We start from the raw sequence: 20,680 nt of genomic DNA, 5'->3' as shown, positions 1-20,680 counted from the left end.
CCCAGACTCTTAGGCTTGCGCCAATGTTCCCAGCTGTCCTGATCTCGGGCTTCCTCCGGTTTCAGGGCTGTGTGCTCCAGGCCTCAATGAGGAGTCCAAACATGGAAACATTCAAGCAGCAGAAGGTGGAGGACTTTTATGACATCGGAGAGGAGCTGGGCAGGTAAGAGGCTGGGAGAGGTGGAGGGGGCGCCTCTCCTGGGGCACTTTTCGCTTGATCGGGTAGGCACGGGCTTGTCATGGGACTCCCGGGAAGCGTTAAAAACAATCCCGAGGAATTCATCTTCACGTGCGGCTCTGCAAATAGTTGTCTCTGTGGAAATAACAACTTGCCAGCACAGCGGAAGGGACTAGAATTCTGTGCCCTATGTTTTCACCGTCGCCTGGCTGACCGACAGTAATGGCGGGTCTAAAGGAGTCTTGTTTCATCTGTTACTTTTCTCACAAAACCCTCTCCAGACTCTGGACTGAGACCTGGCCTTGTTGGTATTCTTCTCTGAGTCCCACTTGGGACTCTGCGTGGCTCTTGGGATTTTGTTTCATAAGCTCAGCGCCTGAATGGGAGGTGAAGTAATCCTCCTGAAAATGGATTCGCGTTGAGTAACAGGCCTCACGAGCCTTGTCATGAAGGTTCCTAGGATCTGAGTTATTGGGTGCATTTCCAGCTTGGCTAAATCCAGAATGCAGCCAGGGATAAATTCTGAGATCTGAAAGTGATTACTGTGTGGAAAGAAAAGATTTTCCGAAGCTCTCTTGCCTTCCATCTCTAGACTCTGCTAATATTTAGATTTTTTTTAGTTATTACAGAACACCAGTCCTAGAGTTTGATTCTCACTGCAGTGCCTGAGATTGAAATTCATTTCACTCTCATTTTTCATGTGAGGAAACCGGTCCAAAGAGTTTAAGCAAGTTGCCCGAAGTTGCTCAGCCAACGAGTGACGTAGTCAAGGTCTGGCCAGTCCAGTTTGTACCTGCACGCCTGTCATGCCTTTTCCGATAAGTACAGCACTTGCATACTCACGTGAACTTGCCAGTACACCCAGCCTCACCCCCTCACACCCCTAGCAGAGTAAAAACTTGGGGGTTTAAAGCCTTCGCTGTATCCATGATGCAAAGCAGGAGTCCTTTCCCCTTTGTAGAGCTCTTGGGTTCAGGCCTAATATTTTCTTACTTTTATTCATTTATTTTATTTTTAATTTTATTACTTTAAAATATTTATTTATTTGAGAGAGAGAAGAAAAAGAGAGAATGTGAGCAGGGGGAGGGGCTGAGGGAGAGGGAGAGAGAGAATCCTCAGGCAGACTCCCCCTGAGTGTGGAGCCTGATGCGAGGCTTGATCCCAGGACCCTGAGATCATGACCTGAGCTGAAATCCAGAGTTGGACGCTCAACCAGCAGAGCCACCCAGATGCCCCATCTCTTACTTTTATTTTTATTTCTTTTTAAGATTTTATTTATTTATTTGAGAGAGAGAGAGAGAAAGAGCACAAGAGCGGGGAGCAGGAGAGGGAGAAGCAGACTCCCCGCTGAGCAGGGAGCCTGATGCGGAACTTGATCCCCAGACTCCAGGATCATGACCTGAGCCAAAGGCAGTCACTTAACCAACTGAGCCACCCAGGCGCCCTCTTACTTTTATTTTTAAAGACAAAATAGAAAGAGCTTCAGAGCCAGAGGAGCCTTACTTCAAGAAGAGGGTGTGTTACTTCCAGTCCAGGGAGCGCTTGTCCTGGCTTACTGGCTGGCTGGGTGTGGGGAGCAAAGGACTGTAGAGACCCAGGAGGGGCACGAGTCCTCAGCCTTTTGTCTGAGCCGACTGCCACTGGCAATCCAGGGCCTGGCAAAGATAAGGGAAGAGGACAGGGCCAGAGGCTGGAAGGTGGTCAGTGGGAGTCTGCCTCTGAATGGGAAGCCAGGTGCTTCTGACGTGGTGATACCGGGGGAAAGTGGCAGGCTCAGCAGCGGACCCTGGCAGGCCCTTCCAATGGCGTCTGATTCGGGAGCCTCACCTCAGACACATCGTATGCGGAGGGGTCTGTGCTCAGTGCTCTGGGCACAAAGATGAACAAGACATGGACAGTTTCTGCCCTGCTGGGGCTCTGGCCCTGCAGTGGGGGCAGCCATGCCCATGCCAAGGGCAGAGTTGGAAGGGACCTTGTCGGGGTGGGGGACTCTGAAGAAGGAAGTCGAGACCATTTCCTGGGGACTTCACCTATTATTCCTTCTTAGTCCTGTCTCTCCCCAACTTTGCATATCAGGGCTATTAGAGCTAGAAGAGGCCTCTTGTTAGCTGGTCCTTCACCTGTGGCAGGTGGGAGGGTCCATACCTCGCAGGCTGGGAGCTTTGGATCACCACTGCCCCCTACATCTCTAAAGCGCTAATTAGACATAGAATGGGTCAGTGGCTCCAGAGCCCTGAGGCCTTTGGAACGGCTTGGCATCCTGGGGTTTGTGGTCTAGAGGCCAGAGTCTGGAAGGCCTTTAGAGATCCATTCTTCCAGGCCCTTCATCTGCAAACGGAGAAGACTGAAGCTCAGGGAGGAGGGGAAGGTCTGGCCGTGAGCCATAAGTAGGCTGGAGCTAGCGCCGTCCGCAGACGAGTGCCCCGACTCAGAAGGGACAGCCCTGCTTTTCTCTCCTCCCCTCCTTTTCTTCACTTAACACGCCATCGAGGAGCTGCTGTGTGCCAGCCACCGTCCAAGGCAGTGGTGAACAAATAGACACATTCCTGTCCTTTTGCAGCTTATGATCCATTGGTGGAGAAAGACACTAAGCCCGTGAACAGGAATGAACAGGATAACTCTTTTTTTTTTATTTTATTTATTTATTTATATTCTTTTTAAGATTTTAATTATTCATTTATTAGAGAGCGAGTGAGAGAGAAACAGCGCGAGAGGATAGAGGGTCAGAGGGAGAAGCAGGCTCCCCGCCGAGCCGGGAGCCCGATGCGGGACTCGATCCCAGGACTCCGGGATCGTGACCTGAACCGAAGGCAGTCGCCCAGACAACTGAGCCACCCAGGCGCCCGGGATAACTCTTTATAACATGTGTTAAGGGCTGTGCAAGGAGAGAGCGGGAGGCACTGAGAGAGAATAGGGCACACGGTTGAGACCAAGTGGTCAGGGAATGCTGCTCGGAGGAGGTGACTGTTCACTTAAAAACTGAGGGGTAAACGTGCAGTCAAAGGCAACAGCATGGACACAGGCCCAGAGGTGGGGTAGAGCCTGGGGACCCGGCTGCTGAAACGTGAGCTGTGGGCAAGCAGTGCTAGATGAGGTTGGAGTCATGGGTGGGGGCCGGACCCAGCCAGTGAGCTCCCTGTCAACAGAGTGGCGGTGAGGTTTGGCCTTAAGGGTCAACACAGATCGGAATTTGTGTCCCCTTCCTAGCTGTGCAACCTTAGGACAACTTACTCAAGCTCTCTGGGCCTCCGTTCTCTTACCCATAAGATAGGAATAATCACAGTACCTAGCCCATGGTTTCGGGGATTAAGTGAGATGCTGAGTCTCTGGTGCTTCTCACAGAGCCAGGCCCAGGGTAAGTATTCAATGAACGAGAGCTTCCGGCCTTTGAAGTATGTTTGGGGCACCAAGGGCCTGCCTCCCTCCTCTGGAGCCCTCTGGGAGGGACTCTGCAGGAAGAACAGGGTTGGGTCATTCACATTTTGGGGAGAGCTACACACAAACCTGGCTTCCTCTGCTGTCAGTGAGCACCCTCGGCTAGACCCAGGGATGTTGTATTGATTTTAGCTCCTCATTCAAGTCCAAGTGAACATGACTGACACTCGTTTTCATGTTTACCTCTACTGGTAGAGGAAGCTCACAAACATAACGTTGAGCAAAGGAAGCCAGACCCAAATGAGTCCATACTGTATAAGTCCATTTGCATAAAGTTCAAAACAGGCAGAATCAATCAGTGGTGCTAAAAGCCAGAATAGTGGTTATTCTTGAGGAACTAGTCACTGGAAGGGGGCATGAGGGAAGTTCCCAGGGGGTGGGTATCGTTCTGTTTCTTGATCTGGGTGCTTGTTTCGCTGATGCATTCTTTTCAGGAAAATATATTGAGCCATACATGTTTAGGTCCATCTTCCTGTAGGCATGTTATACCTTAACTAAAAGCATGCGTTAGCAAACAAGGAATCTTTCACTCTCCTCCTGGTCCTGGTCTGGTCCCCGAAGCACATGTGTTTGATTCCTTTGGAGGCCTTGTATGTTTTATCCTACAAGTAGAAGGACATCTGTGAGAAAAGCTGCAGAATCCACCTTTGGATCAGGATGGGGTGCCCTGGCTAGAGGGTCCTGGGCTGTGACCCTCACTTGACCCTGTGCATCTTGCCTGATTTCTGGCTCCCAGTGCTGAGTGGAGACACTTGGCTGTGCTCCCATTTTGGCACCAGCCTGCTGGGGATGCTGGAGATCATCTGCTGTTTCTGGGAATGCTTCGAGAAATGCTGGCCTGTAGATTCTGGCTTCTCCCAGCCTTGGTAGCTGGGGTTAGGTAGAGCAGGGGAATATGAGAGCAGGACTTACAAAGAAAAACCCACCCAACTCCTCCTTTTTAGTCAAGGCTAGGACCAGAGAGGGGAAGTGCATTGTCTGAGGTCACTCGGGGGTGGGGACTGATGATCTGATTCTTAGTCTAGGGCTCTGGCTACCACACCCTAAGAACTCACAAAGCACAAACTCATTTTTGCTCTCATTCGAATGTTTCTGGTGAGTGAGGAGAATATATGGCAGGGTGGTCTTTTCTGTTTGACCTTGAGAGTAGGGTAGCAGTGTCAGAGTCAGGAAGGTGGGCATTTGGGGAGGAGTGATGTTCCTCAGAGGGAGGGGCTGGTAGATAGGCCCTCCCTCTGGGGATGTGCGCCCAAGAATACAAGGTAATTTAACGTATGTGATGTCTATCCTATAATGATCAGTACTTTCTTTTTTCCTGTACTTAGATTACTTTCCTTTACTTAGATTGTTACATTAACATAAAACCATAAAATGTTATGTTGAACCGGATTCCAACATGAAGTTAGTCCCAATCTCAATTTTATAGACAAGGAAAGTGAGGCTGAGTGAGGGGAGGTGATTTTGTCCAGGGTCACAGAGTAAGCAATGTAGAAGGTGGAGCTTAAAGAAGCTTTTCAACTACACTGTGCTGGTTTAAACAAACGGACAAATATTTATCTATATGTTCATTTGACTTTTATCCGCAGCCCCAACTCTATAGAGGAGCCTGCCTCACCATTACCCCACACTTGCCCTCACCCCCTCCCCTCTTCCCTGACGAAGACACCAGCCACAAGCCCTCTTACTTACAGGAGGCCCATGTGTGCAAAGCACGCTGCTAGGCACGTAATGTGCAGAATCCCCTTTCGTAGGGACAGGAGCCTTTGGCCAGGGAACCACTGTTCTCGAGCCTCACACTCCCTAAGCAGAGCTGAGGAATTCCCTGCAACATCCATATTGATAGGGCTGCCTGCCAGACCCGAGTCACCCGATGGGGTTCTCTGTGGTTAAGGTCACACACTCAGCTTCGCCAGGGCAACGTCTTTTGGGAGAGAAACAAGACCTCCAGGAATGTGTAGAGCTCAGATTCACGCAGGCTGGGTTCTAGAGCCCAGTCTAGCCACAAAGCACTATAGAAAACTACAGTAACAGGTGTTTGGATTGACCTGTCTCAGTCCTTAGGAAAAGGGTTTCCGAGGTGAACTCTGAGGCAAAGGGGCTTTTATTACTTCTTTTTAACTAAGAACTTTTTTTCTTAAATTAATAGAAGTAATGCATGGCAAATGTCATAAAGCTCTGAAGAGTTCAAGTAAAAAGTCAACTCCTTCCATCCTCCCTTCTTGTCTCATGCCCACAGCTGGACTTTGATGATAATTTTCTTCTGTCGCCTTTCAGAACTTTTCTAAGTAAAGCAAGTGTGTACAGGGACCCAGATGGGATCACGTGACCATAAGAATCTACAACTTGCTTTTTTCACTTAATGAAATGCATTGACTCTCTTTTTATAGCACTGTATAGAGATCTATGAGACTTATTTTGGATGAAAGTTGTTTTTTTTTAACATAAAAAACTTAAGAAGGCAAGTTAAGCCAATGAGAGATTAGTAGCCTTAACTCAGCAACTATTTTTATTTCTGAGTTCTACCTTCTCATTTTTCCCGGGCTGTTTCTCACGCCCACACATTCCCTCCTCTTTTGTGTCTGCTTGAGGCACATATGCTCAGAGTTAACATTCTCCCTGGTGCTGCACTACTGGGACAGGCTGGGGAGGCTGTGGGGAGCAGGGCAGTGCTCATGGCCCTGGGACTGCCTACACGAGGCCTATCTCACATTTGTTTGTACCAGGCTGTTAGCTCTTTGAAGGCAGGTTCTCTTATTTTGTTTTGTTTTTTTTAAGATTTTATCTATTTATTTGACAGAGAGAGAGAGAGAGAGAGAGAGACAGCGAGAGACGGAACACAAACAGGGGGAGTGGGAGAGGGAGAAGCAGGCTTCCCGCGGAGCAGGGAGCCCGAGGCGGGGCTCGATCCCGGGACCCTGGGATCATGACCTGAGCCCAAGGCAGACGCTTGACGACTGAGCCACCCAGGCGCCCCTCTTATTTTGTTTTTTGTTTGTTTGTTTAAGTTTGTATTTAAATTCCAGTTAGTTAACAGACAGTGTAATATTAGTTTCAGGCGTACAACGTAGTGATTCAATGCCTTCATGCAACACCCGGGGCTTATCACGACAAACGCCCCCATCGCCTGTCCACCCCTCTCCTCCCCTCCCCCCCTTCCCTCTCCCCTTGGCTCTTATTTTGAGTATCACTATAGCACTGAGACAGAGGCCAGAGGGCCCAACAACTTCTGTGATGTCTCCTTGCTCTTTCCTTCAAGGTCTAGGTCAAATGCTGTCTCCCCGGCAAAGCCTGACCCACCCCATCCTACTCTACCCCCTTCTGTGTATTTGATTACCCCTTATTCTGGACCCACATCCCTCTTAAATGCTCAGGTCATCCTACTTCATGTTACCTGAAAGGGTTCCCCTGGTCATCCCCCCACTGCGGATTCCTCCGGGCCAGGCTTCCCTCTGCAGTGTCCAGAGGAGGCCTTTTACACCTGAGAAGTGCTCCGCTCCCACAGGTACCCATCAGTGACCTGTGCACTGTCTGGAACCTGCCCTGAGTTAAATCTGAGGCAGAGAACCTCAGCCAAGCCCCCCAGTACCCATAGGCCTTGAAATCCATGAACGTCCAGGATTTTGCAAACACCAAGCAAAGAACAAAATGCAATAATTACTTCACTTCCATTTCCTGGTCACACATCATTATATTTAATCCTTGTCATAGCCTGTGAAGCACTTATTACCCCATTTTACAGATGGAGAAACTCAGTCTCCAAAATGTTAGGTACCTGGCTCAAGAAATTCAGATCTACCTCATCAAGGAGAAGCCAAGTGGGAAATTCACTCCGTGCAGCACAGCAAATCTCAGAGAAAGTCAGAAATAGAAGCCAGAAACTTTGCTGGGCAGAGCCCTGCCTGCTGCCCTGGGCTGGGATTTTTGTCCCTCTCTGATCACATACATGCTTGTATTTCCTGTTGCTGGGAAGGTGAACGTGGCTGACATATGTTAAGAATCTTCTGCGCTCCCATCAGTGTCTGTGCTGAGTACTTCTTCCAGAACACATGAGTACTCCTTCCAGAACATTGTGAGCTGGGTCACATTCCCACTTCACAGATGAGGAAACTGAGGTGCAGAGAAGTTTTACAGTGGACTCTTGTCCCTCGTGCCAAAAGGCTTTCCTGCCACTAACACTGAGCTTGTCTTCTTCAGGCCCAGGAGGCTCTCAGCGTGGTGTTAGTGGCAAGGTGACCTTTTGGGCCGCGGCTGTACCCTGAGCAAGCCAGTGGTTTCTGAAAGATGAGTGGGGTGTGTGGATGCGTACGTTCACGTCTATATTCTAGGTCATTATCACAGTCCAGTGACCCTTCCTGGGCACCCACTGGTGACGGGTACCATGATGGATACAGGACACTTGGGGCTCAGGCCTTGCCCCAGAAGAGCTTGGCTCAGTTGGGGCACAGGGCTGCTCTCCTCAAATGAAATGAGATGGAAGAGGCCGCGAGCTAATATGGGGACCCCAAAAACATATGCCAGTTGTTCAGAGGAGGAAATCATCACCCTATATAGGCAGCTCCTCACATTCTAATCCAGGCGATGGCAGGGAACCCCACCCCAAGGTTAGGGCTCTGCCAGGGACTGAGGAGCCGCAGGCCTGGGCTTGGGCAAGAGGACACTTGGTGGGGGTGGAAGGGTGGGGCTGCCAGCAGGACAGGAGACCTCAGAGGGCCCTGGATGACAGAGGCCATGGAAGAAGGAGGGAGGCGCTTTCATCACTCTTTGTTAGGAAAACAAAGCACAAAGCCACTCAAACAAAGTGGTTGCATTGCCCACGCTTCCGTCAGAAGCTGGCACACGGGGCAAATCGCTTGCCCTGCGGGGTAGGTCTCATTAAGCTCAGTTTGCATTAGGAAAACTGTAAGAGCTGGGGGGGGGGTACTTACGTGGGGTGTCACTGAAACCATTATATACCTACATCTACAGTGCACACTCTCTTTTCAACTTCATCACCAGTACGGATATTTGTGTTGTGTTGTTTTCGACTTGACGTTGTTTTATGTACACCGTTCCATGTATCCTGAGTCCATATAACTTGAACATTTTTTGTTTCAAAATAATTTCAAATTTAATAAAATTTTCAGAATAACAGGACTCCCATATATCCTTTATTCAGATGGACCAATTTTTAACATTTTGTCACCTCTTCCCTCCTCCTTTCTTTTTGTCTGTCTAACCATCTATTATTGCTTCTGAACCATTTGAAAGTAGGCTGCAGACATTATGCCTCTTTATCCCTTACTACTTGGTTATGTATCTCCTAAGGGCTCGACTGTTCTCTTCTATATCTACAGAACAGTTTTCAACTTCAGGACATTTAACTCCGATAAAATATTTTTCTCTACGCTAGCGCCCTCATTCCAATTTTGTCAATTATTCCATTAGTGTTCTTTTTTGTTTGTTTGTTTTTTGTTTTTTAAGATTTTATTTATTTATTTGAGAGAGAGTGGGAGAGAGCACAAGCAGGGTGGGAGGGTAGAGGCAGAGGGAGAAGCAGGCTTCCCGCTGAGCCGGGAGCCCGATGTGGGACTCAATCCCAGGACCCTGGGATCATGACCTGAGCCGAAGGCAGTCGCTTAACCGACTGAGCCACCCAGGCATCCTCCATTAGTGTTCTTTATGGCCATTTTCTCCCTGCAGAACAAGATCCGGTGCAGATCATATGCTGTGTTTTGTTGTCCTATCTCTCTAGTTTCCTTTAATCTGAAATGATGCCTCAGCTTCTCTTGGACGGTCATGACGCTGATATTTTTGAAGAATGCTAGCCTTTAAAAAGAAATACAGTACAGGGCGCCTGGGTAGCTCAGTTGGTTAAGCGACTGCCTTCGGCTCAGGTCATGATCCCGGAGTCCCAGGATTGAGTCCCACATCGGGCTCCCTGCTCAGCAGGGAGTCTGCTTCTCCCTCTGACCCTCTTCCCTCTCGAGCTTTCTATCTCTCATTCTCTCTCTCTCAAATAAATAAATAAAATCTTTGAAAAAAAAAGAAATACAGTACAGTCCATATACATTTGTTAATGTCATAGCCTTCTGCCATCGAGACATTGCCAGTGTACTTAAGTTCCCCCTGTTGTTTCTCACTACTAAAAATAATGTTGCTGTGGACATATTTGTTTAATTTCCTCTCCACATTATTTCTGCTGGGCATATTCCCAGAGGTGAAATACCAGGTCGAAGGTTATGACTGATTTGTGTAATGGTTGAAAGTAGATACTCAGTTTACCAGGTCACCAGGAGGTGCTTATTTCCGTGTGGCTTTGTCAATATGCTTTCATTGTTTTGTTTTGTTTTGTTTTTTAAAGATTTTATTTACTTATTTGACAGAGAGCGAGATAGTGAGAGCAAAAACATAAGCAGGGGGAGTAGGGGAGGGAGAAGCAGGCTTCCTGCTGAGCAGGGAGCCCGCGACGCAGGGCTCGAAACCAGGACTCTGGGATCATGACCTGAGCCGAAGGCAGACGTTTAACGACTGAGCCACCCAGGCGCCCCGCTTTCATTGTTTTTGTGTGCTTTTGGTACTTGGAGTTTTGTAAAGATACATTCATGTTTTCACTGTGGGGAAATTTAAAGTGATGGAGGTCTTCTGTGCTTCTCCCTTAGTTCCAAATTTTATTTCTCTCTGTGACTTTGCCCTCCTTCGTGGTGTTTACTTTTCATTACCTTTCCAGTCATTGGATAATTTGAAGTTTTGAGAGCAACAGAAGGCAGGTAAGGCAAATATAATCGTTCCCATTTTATAACTGAGGCAAAGGAGGCTCGGGGAATGTACCTGATCCAGCCCTGCCAGGACCACAGGGTTTGGCCTCCCTCCCCTCAGGGGCAGAAAGGGCACAAGGTCTTTAGGAGACCATGGAACTCCAGCAGAAGGTTCCACGTCGTTGTCCATACTTTTAGAAGCTGGCCCGGAAGGGGTCTCTAAGAAAGCTTTCTGAGAGCTCTGGGAGAGGAGTTACCTGGGGAGGGGACTGCTTTTAGGGCAGAGGAGGGGAGAGTGTGGTTTCCCTGTACTTTCTTGCTGAGGAAATGCACGCAAAGGGGAAGAGGTGAGGCTAGTAGTGATAGCAGTTTGGGCCTGAGGTACCCATCACCTTAGCTGCAGTTAAAGCAGCCCAGGCTCTGGCAGTGCAGAGGTCGTGGAAGACCCTGAAACTTCTAGATCTTCCCACAGAGGTGATGGCTATGGCCTTCGCTGTCTCTCGGGGAGATTGCCCCAGTCTCCCCAGCAGCCTTCACCAGGCTTTAGAGCCCAAGAACTTTAATCTGCAAGGGCTCCTACACTGTCTAGTCCAGGGGACGGAAAACTATAGCCCTCCAGCCACATCTGGCCAGCCACCTGTTTGAGTGGCCCTGGAGCTATGAATGGGTCTTACCCATGAACTGTTCCAACAGATTTGATGAAAGGGAACACTGACTTTGGACCCCAGGTAAGCAAAATGTTATCTCAACCCCCTCCGCCCCGACCAAGTGTTCCATTCTTCTCCTTGGAAGATTTGTATTACAAAAAACACACAAAACAAAAATAAAATAAAGCTCCTTATTATATTTTGAATTTCATCAACTAAAAATTTGTGGAGATTTTTGTTTTATTCCCCATTATATACATACCTTGATTTTGCTTCTTGGTCAGCAATGCAGAAACTATTTACTCTCTGGCTCTTTGTGGAAAAACGTGACCACTCCTGATTGACTTTGGTAGAGTTTACTATTTAAGCAACAAAACTTGTAAAAAGTGGATTATTATGGGGTGGGGGACTGGATGTAAACCGATCAAAGTGAAGGGGCTGTTATGGAAAAGGAGCAAGAAGGGGCAAGCAGAGGTCCACCTGCTCCCCATCCCTGCCCTCTCTCTCTCAGAGCCTGTGAGGAACCTCCGAGAAGGCAGTTTTAGAGTCACAGTCTAACTAGGTTAAGCCTGTCCTCTTCAGAGAGTGCTGGGGTGGGAAGGAGGGAAAGGAGCTCTGACGATTAGCGATTGAGTGTCTTCTCTAAATCTGGTCCTGCTCTAGCCACAGGGGTTCATTACCTGGTTTAATCCTCTTGCAGCCTATGTGGTGATAGGTCTTTCTCCCATTTTGCAGATGAGGAAGCTGGAGTTTAGTGAGCTTGGCTGACTTGCCAGCTAGGATTTAAGCCCAGGACTCTGATTCCTGTTCCAGCATTCCCTTTGAGGTACCAAGTTGCCCAGAATTTTCTTTCTGCCTGAGACCCTCAGGTCCCCTCCACGGAACAAGGAGGGAGGTCGGCACAGTTGTTTCCTGCTCTTGGTGGGCTATTGGAGGAGATCTGCTGAGAGCCTAGTTGTCCTGCCTCTGGTGTACCTCTAGGGCTAGCACTGCCTCCCTGCTGATCCCCTGCCCTTGGTGGCCAGCATCTAATCCTGAGGCCTCAGGACCCTAATCTTGAATCCCAAGCTGTTTAGCCCCTGGTGTCCTAGGCACAGGGCCTGGAGGGTGAGGAAATATCCCTCCCGCCTCGGGGTGAGGTTAACTTGGCACCCTGGGGCAGGACCCACAAGCTAAAGGGGGAACGTTAGCTACAGTGTGATTCTAGGAGGCAGAGCATTCCTACCAGTCTTTTGGAGGGGACCCCCCACTTCTCTCCCATCCGTCCCCCCTTCCCAGCTGAGAAGACAGGGCAGAGGGGAGAAGGGCAGCTGAGGGACGTCGGCCGGAGGATGGGCTCAGGGCAGGAGACTGACGAGCCCTAGCCTGGCAGGGACTGTTCTGGGTGCTAGAGCCACCAGGCCCAGGTTTGATTTTGACTCTGCTACCGTGAGCTTTTAGAACTCGGGCAGCTTCACTCTTGTAGGCTCTGTTTCTTCATCCTAAGACGGTCCCCGTCTCACAACATTGTTGAAATACCACACGCGGAATCTGAGTCTCTTCATGTTTTCCGGCTTTCTGGGGTCCCGTTCTTTAATGTCCAAATAAGAATAAGAGCATTCCATTGCAGGACAACCGGAAGTCCTTTTCCTAATCCAGCCTCTCTGGCTCTCCCCAGGGAGTACTCACATCCTCCTCCATGTCTCAGGGCCTTGGGCTTGGGGGCCCCTTCCTCCTTTGAGACAAAGCTGGGCTCCCTCTGTGACCTTGTCTCACACATGGACTCGGGCCCGTTTCTGAGTGCCTTCCCTCATCACCAAGATTGGTTGCAATCGGCTCCGCAAACGCTGAGTTTCTCATGAGCTTCTCATGAGAGGAATTTCTGCACAGAGATGGCTTAAAGCATGGTAGCAGACTCCTCAGCTCCTTTGACTCCTGACCTCTGCCATGATGCTGGGGCCTTCCAGGACCCCACCCCAGACCCCAAGTCTGCTACCATCCTTCATACTTACTACCCAAGGGAGACCCTTTTTCCTTCAGATATAACCAGGCTAGCTCCTTGTTGTGCCAACCTGTCCCTAGTGGACCCTGGCTTTTATATCCTGAATCAAAGGCCCTTTAAAGTTTTTCCCAGACAAAAGCCATCTCTGACCTGTACCCACCTTGCCCCCGTGATGGGGTCTTCTTCTCCCTTAGTACATGGTAACAGCTCTGAGCAGCTTTCAAAAATACCACTTTCCCCATTCCTGCCATAGATGTAAGGGCGTAGCCTGGCATTTGGGAAGTGCCCAGCAAATGGTCACAGATACGGACATCATTTTGCTAAAAGCCTGGCAGTCAGTTGTTTTGAAGGGCTTATGGGGAGGAGCTGGGTTGGGCAGCTTCTCTGTTACCTCATTTGATCATGAGACTCCTGATGGAGCAAGTCTCTGTATTATCTTGTCCTGGTTATGTTAATCTTACATTTTGCCCTTGCTCACACTGGACCCCTGCTGAGATGCCGCCCTCCCCGCCTCCTCCGCCCTCCCCTCCCAACCCCTGCTCGTGCGTGCTATCTACTGTACTCGACATTTTCTTTCTTTTTTTCTTTTTTTTGAAGATTTTATTTATTTATTTGACAGAGAGAGACACAGCGAGAGAGGGAACACAAGTAGGGGGAGTGGGAGAGGGAGATGCAGGCTTCCCGCAGAGCAGGGAGCCCGATGCAGGGCTCGATCCCAGGACCTGAGCCGAAGGCAGATGCCTAAAGACTGAGCCACCCAGGCGCCCCAATCAACATTCCTTTCTTGCTAGAACTACTCTCTTCCCTCTCCCCTACCCCATGCCCCTCACTGCCCCCTGCCCAGTACAGTGGAGCTGGGCTGGTCCTTGTGCAGGGGTAGCCCCCGATTGACCCCAAAGCAACCCACTCACTGGCTAGCTGATATCCTATGAGATGGCTGGGCTAAAACAGCTCTGCCCACTAGGAGCAGTGATACTTAGCTAAAAGCCCATTAAATGGCCTCTCTCTGAGACTTGACTCAAGAGTGTGAGGAGGGAATGGAACAGCCACTGAGGAGCTACTGATTCCACGAGCTAATCCCTTTATGGCCTCTAGGTTCACTTCCCATTCCTGCGTGGATCCTTCCAGTGACTACCTTTCCCTCAAAGAGCTCGAGTAGCAGTCTTTCCCTGCGTTACCTACTCTCACCCGTGCACGGAGCCTTGCTCCAGCCGCTTCCTCCCGGAAGCCTGCCCAGACTAATGCAGGCATCCTGACTGCAGGCTGGATTGGGAGTGTCTACATTCCCACAACACATGTGGTGACCCTTGTCATTATTTGCCCATGAGTCTGCTTTCACCAAGTTTTGCGCAGCCCCTTGATGAAAAGCTGCCCCAAAGCAGCTCATAGTCTGGTGAGTTTTCTGATCACAGGATCTGGAGGCCATTCTGTTTTATTTCCTAGTGCCTCACACAGTGATTGGCACATGGTAGGTGCACCATAAATGTTCAGATGAGATCTGGTTTCAGTTGTCTCCGCTCTGTAGTCTGGCTTTGCACCTTGACCTTACCCACGTTTCTCCTCTTCTCTGGTCCCCAGTCCCTTTTTTTCCAGCTTAGAACATGGCTACCTCCATGGCCTGGCATAGCTGGTGAAGGTTTTGGGAGGTAGGAGCTAAGTGGGGCACTGAAGGGTGGTTGAAATTCAGATAGGCTGAGTAGAGAGGGTGGACATTCCAGATAGACATAGATGTAGAGCCTCCCAAAGGGACAAGAACATGCAAGGTATGTTTGCAGGGAGTGGGTCCCCTGGAAACTAGATGACCGGTTCTGGCCGGAGAGCCGTGGGCAAGCCCCGGGTAGCAAACACAGGATGGATAAAAATCTAAGCTAGCCGATTTAATGGTATTGGTCACAGGGGTGGGTGGGGTGGGGAAGGAGGGGAAGGTAGGACTATGGATGATTCGACAGTTTTTTATTTATACTTTTCTATACCTCCTAAAAAAATTTAATATGTATTTCTTATGTTATAGGGAAGGTATTGCTTTTTAAGTATCTCATGCTCAGAGATTTGGACATTTTGCTGGTTTTAAACTGGAAGAGAGGTTCATGGGACCGGATGGAGAAAGGGACATGGGAGTCAGGCTAAGTTCACTCCTTAGGGATCTTGTCTGTTGGGTGAAGTGACACGTACTTGTATGTATTCTAGCTCAAGTCCTAATTCCAGCTAATGCTGGCTTTAGGAAGCTCTTCCTCAATAAGAGCTCCCCAAAATAAGTCTGGAAAACCTTTGCCTAGGACTTGAAGAACATGACCGTTACGTGAGAATAGAACTTAAACTGTTAATGGCAGCAGGTGCTCATTTAGTGATGACAGTGTTGTGCCTTTTCTGTTGCCCCTGTCAGATTGCCCCGTAGCCAGATGTTACCTGGCACTTGGATGGTTCCTCCCGTAAAGCTGCACTCCTGTGCCCACAGGTATAGAGCTCTGATTTATCTGCCTTACCTTTCCGTTGCCACTTTAGTGTCCTCTTTGCAGGGAACGTGATTCAGGACTATGTCGAAGCCATGTCTTCACTACAGTCTGTCAGACACGGAGTCAGGAATAAGTGGCTGGCTGATTAAACTGAAGGATGTAGGGCACCCGGGTGCCTCAGTTGGTTAAGCGTCTGCCTTCGGCTTAGGTCATGGTCCCAGGGTCCTGGGGTCGAGTCCCGCGTCGGGCTACCTGCTTGGCGGGAAGCCTGCTTCTCCCTCTCCCGCTCCCCCTGCTTGTGTTCCCTCTCTCGCTGTCAAATCAATAAAATCTTTAAAACAAAACAAAAAAATAAACTGAAGGCTGTGGTTGACTTAGCTCCATTGTTTTGCTTACTCTACTTGCCAAAACTTACCTCTCAATACTTGCCAAATTTTCTCTACTCTAGCTGCTATGCCCCCTGTCCAAGCCTTTTATTTTTACTTACGTTTTTTGTAAGTTTTAATTACAGTTAGTTAACATCCAGTGTGATATTAGTTTCAGGTGTACAGTATAGTGATTGAACACTTCTATATATCACCTGGTGCTCATCACAACAGGTGCACTCCTTAATCCCATCCCCTATTTCACCCATCCCCCACCCCCTCCCCTCTGGTAACCATCAGTGTGTTCTCTATAATTAAGAGCCGGTTTCTTGATTTATCTCTTTCTCTCTCTCTCTCTTTTCCCCTTTGCCCCTTTGTTTTGTTTCTTAAATTCCACATACGAGTGAAATCATATGGTATTTGTCTTTCTCTGAATTATTTCACTTAGCATTATACTCTCTAGCTCCATCCACATCACTGCAAATGGCAAGATTTCATTCTTTTTTATGGCGGAGTAATATTCCATTGTATATATATATATACCACATCTGCTTATCTATTCATCTGTCAGTGGACACCTGGGCTGCTTCCATATCTTGGCTATTGTAGATAATGCTGCTATAAACATCAGGATGCATGTATCCCTTTGAGTTAGTGTTTTTGTATTTTTGGGGTAAATACCCGGTAGTGTGATTGTTGGATCTAGGGTAGTTCTCTTTTTTAACTTTTTGAGAAACCTCCATACTGTTTTCAAGAGTGACTGCCCCAGTTTGCATTCCCATCAACAGTGCATGAATGTTCCTTTTTCTCTGCATCCTTGCTAACACTTGTTGTTTCTTGTGTCCAAGCCTTTTTTTTTTTTAATTTTTAAAACGTTTTAAAAGATTTTTAAGAATTTATTTATTTTAGGGAGAGAGAGAGGGAGCAGGGGGAGGGTCAGAGAGAGAATCTCAAGCACACCCCCCGCTGAGCATGGAGCCCTACTCAGGGCTCGATCCCATGACCCTGAGATCACAACCTGAGCCGAAACCAAGAGTCAGATGCGGGGCGCCTGGGTAACTCAGTCAGTTAAGTGCCTTCGGCTCAGGTCGTGATCCCAGGGTCCTGGGATTGGGCCCCACATCGGGCTCCCTGCTCAGCGGGAAGCCTGCTTCTCCCTCTGCCTGCCACTTCCCCTGCTTGTGCTCTCTCTCTCTGTCAAATAAATAAATAAAATATTAAAAAAAAAAAGAGTCATATGCTTAACCAACTGAGCCACCCAGACATCCCCTTGTCCAAGCCTGTTAATGAGACGTTCTTTTTTTCCTTTGGAGCACCTTCTCTCTCATCTCCTTCCTCTCTTCCCCTAGTTCTTCTCAGTCCTCAAGTCCAGTGAAAATACCTCCTATTACTCTGCAGGCTTCCATGGTACCTCCCCCAGCCTCGTCCATCTCTCCAACTTCGAGGAGTTGTAGCCCTTAGAGTCTGTGCCTCGTACATAATTGCTCTGAAGCAGAAGGCTTCCTGGAGGTTCATCCTGTATCCCAAGCCAGACTCTGAACCCCTTGAGGACAGGGGCCAAGGTGTATATTTCTTAGTGTTCCCAGCACCTCTCGCATGGGGCGAGTCCACAGGAGACAGTCAACAAACACAGGGGCTGGTGCAACCATAACCCGCGCTCAGCCGGCGCTGAGCCCCCACGGCTTGAGTTTGCTTCTACGAGCCCAAGAGAAGGTAGAAATGCAGCATCATTTTCCTCACAGCCCTGCTCACACGACCTCCTTTGTTTTCTTGCCTGGAGGGGGCGGAGCAGGGGAGCAGGCCAAGTGTGCAGAGCTGTTTGACGTCCCAGCAGCTGTACAGAATGTTCGCTTGTTCTCCCTCTCGGGGCCCCGAATGGCCCCACAGCACAGCTTCTTCCTGCACTGGGGTTAGCCTGGTGGCCTGTGTCCTGCTCTCGCTTCTTCAGGAAGTGGCGCCGCCGAGTTCTGCGAACCCAAGCGGGGTATCTAATTCCAGGGAGAGAAGGTGCTGGTACTTCCCCTTGTGGGGGTACCAATCTCAACTGAGGAGGTGAGGAGGAGCCCTGTCGCCGTAGGAGTTCCAGACCCGGGCTGTGGCATTCTTGGGGCTGAGGGTAAGAGAAGTAGAAAGCTTCATTTGTGGCGTCCGAGCCAGTAGCCCTGGACTTGGAGTAGAGAACTTGATTCAAGTTCCACTTTGGCCAGTAAGATGTTGTGCCTTGGGCAAGGCAGTTTTCCTCTCTGGGCCACGGAGCATGTTGGTGGTGCGACAGGGCCCTGAATGCAGGTCTCTTCACTCCAGGTCCTTTGCTTTCTCTACTACTGCACAGAAACACTTACTCCTTTCAGTACCTGAGGCAGTCTCAGGAATGGGGGCTTTCTTCCAGAAGTGCGCTGTCAGGGACCTATCCCCAAACCATAACTCTCCCACATTTCCTTCCTGTAGGTATTTCCCTCTAAACCTCCGACTCCCTTGGGGCTACCAGACAGTCTGTCTCCTTCAACAGCTGCAGGGAGATCCTTCCCAGAGGAGGCGGGGACAGGGGAACTGCTTGGGTGAAGCAAGCAATGCCTTCCCACAGCTGGGCTCAATAACAGTTTGTCATACGAATGGATGAATGATGCATGAATGAATGAATTCCAGCAGGAGACAGGAGAATTGATGATGCCATGATGTTACCTTAATCATCACTGTAGGAGACCAGGCCACTCTTGGGAAGACAGACCCCCCCCCTCCACCCCCGTGAAATGGACTATCTCAGAGAAGCACCTGCTCACCTGGAAACAAGAGGCCTGATAAAATGCTGTTCTCTGTGTTGAGGCATTTAACGAGAGGACAGTAAGAGAGAGTGCTGGTATGGAGTGGAGGGGTCCAGGCTTTTGTTCTGGAGCTGCATGTGCTTAGACAAGTCCTTTCCCCCACATGGCCTCAATTTTCCCATCTCCAATGTATATATATTTTAAGATTTATTTATTGACTTGAGAGAGAGAGTGTGTGCACAAGAGGAGGGGCAGAGGGAAAGGGAGGGAGACTCCCAAGCAGACTCCCTGCTGAGCATGGAGCCCAATGTGGGGCTTATTCCCATGACCCTCATATCACGACCTGAGCCAAAACCAAGAGCTGGACGCTCAACCCACTAGGCCACCCAGGCGCTCCTCCCCCATCTCCAGTGTTTGCGTGTCTCCTGGCACTAGCCTCCTGGTGAAGCATCCTTGCCGGGCTGGAGGCCCCGTGCTCAGTTGGGGCAGGAGTCTCTTACCTGGCGCTGCGGCCCGTGGCACAGGAAGGCATCCGGGGCCACTGGGGCTGCTGCTGCTGAGATTAGACAGGGACGTTTGGCACTGAGGCCATGCCCAGGGCCTGTTTTAGCAACACAGCTAGTAAATATTGACCCTGTGACACGAACATGGAAAGCAGAGATGACTATGTTAACTCACTCAGAGGGTCAGAGTTCACCAAGTCCTGATAAGACTTGTAGTTTTGCAATGTGGAGGCGTGTCACTAACAAATAAGTTGTTTAGGGGTGGCGAGAAGAGAAAACAGGACAAGGAAGCCTTCGTGAGTAGTCTACTGCTGCTCTTCTGTGGACACTGGCTGGCCTGCCAATTCATCTGTTCACTTTTTATTATTATTTTTTTTATTTTTTAAGGTTTTATTTATTTGTCAGAGAGAGAGAGGGAGAGCACAAGCAGGGGGAGCAGCAGACAGAGGGAGAGGGAGAAGCAGGCTCCCCGCCGAGCGGGGAGCCCGATGCGGGACTCGATGCCAGGACCCCGGGATCATGACCTGAGCCCAAGGCAGACGCTTAACCGACTGAGCCCCCCAGGCGTCCCTCATCTGTTCACTTTTAAATGAATGGATACTTACATCCTTGAGACACATAGAGAAAAGAATGCAAGGAAGTGCACCAAAACATCCCCCACGACACTCTCCAGAGTGTGTCCAAATTGTCACTCGTTTGGATTTTTCATATACTTTTCCTATTTTCCACAGTGCCTGCAACGATCACATATTACTTTTATAATTACAAAAGGGCAACGTGTTAGAAATAAACTATTTTTCTGTGACGAGTCTGAAGGAAATTTCTGAACTCTCCCAAGTACCCCAGACCTTTGTGTTTTGCCTGCTGAACATTGTGTAGGAACACGGTCATCAAGAGAAAAGTCCGTATGGGAGAAGCTACTCTTCTGAATAAACCCTGATCTGAGCTTGTTTCCTTATTGATTTGTGCCCATGAAAGCAGAATGCCGTGGGAGAAATTCCAGTCATTTGAGATTTCAGGATTTTTTTTTTTCTTCTAAGTAAACAAACACTTAACTGCTTTGAGTGCTTTCTGCTTGCCAGCTCCGTGTACCACAGAGGCGAGACCTGGCTTGGCCCAGAACTGGCAGGTCTGAGCACAGGACACTCTGCTAAACGGTTACATGGGAGCCCAAGGTGGCAGGGGTCAGGTCTGGAGGGACTAGGCCTTAGAGTTTGGAGCATGGGGTGGCAGTGCCATTTGCCATCATTATAATAACTATTGCTAATCCAGCACCAATCATATACCAGGAGCCTCCCACGTACGATTACTGATCATTGCAAAACTGTGTGATAGGAATTAGCGAGCTACCTTTGAGGGATGAGGAAACCAGGGCCAGGACAGTCAGAGGCAGGCCTGGATTCAAACCCACGTCTGCTGACTGCCTCGCATGTGCTCCTCCCACCATGCCGGGCTGCCTCTCAAGCGAGTTAGGGTTTTGTACTAAAGAACGGAAACTTCCAAAGGGAACATGAGCTCGCAAACAAGGTGCATGCGGCCTTCACCCAGGACTGAGGGTCTTGGGAGGAAGAGGCAGCCCCAAGTGTAAACATGGGTGAGTAGCTACAGGGAGGATCCTGGTG

The 20,680-nt window shown here is 49.3% G+C and overlaps 2 protein-coding genes across 5 annotated transcripts in view; both read left to right on the top strand.

The window, feature by feature from the left end:
* CIAO2A (cytosolic iron-sulfur assembly component 2A) overlaps window positions 1-20,680 on the top strand; it is a 100,729-nt gene that overhangs the window by 43,652 nt on the left and 36,397 nt on the right. For both annotated transcript variants that reach the window (XR_012373660.1, XR_012373659.1), the window contains one exon: window positions 66-163. The gene's annotated coding sequence lies outside the window, so the exon portion shown is untranslated. Of the gene's footprint in view, window positions 1-65; window positions 164-20,680 lie in introns of those variants that run through there.
* DAPK2 (death associated protein kinase 2) overlaps window positions 72-20,680 on the top strand; it is a 111,085-nt gene continuing 90,476 nt past the window's right edge. For all 3 annotated transcript variants that reach the window (XM_025884302.2, XM_073877166.1, XM_025884300.2), the window contains exon 1: window positions 72-163. In XM_025884302.2, coding sequence (XP_025740087.1) covers window positions 87-163 — 77 coding nt within the window. In that variant the 5' untranslated portion in view covers window positions 72-86. The remainder of the gene's footprint in view (window positions 164-20,680) is intronic.

This window comes from Callorhinus ursinus, unplaced genomic scaffold, assembly GCF_003265705.2.
Source record: "Callorhinus ursinus isolate GAN/ISIS: 27379988/994484 unplaced genomic scaffold, GSC_fseal_2.0 scaffold25, whole genome shotgun sequence".
Classification (NCBI taxonomy): Eukaryota; Metazoa; Chordata; class Mammalia; order Carnivora; family Otariidae; genus Callorhinus; species Callorhinus ursinus.
This window is presented reverse-complemented; position numbering and strand designations above follow the sequence as displayed.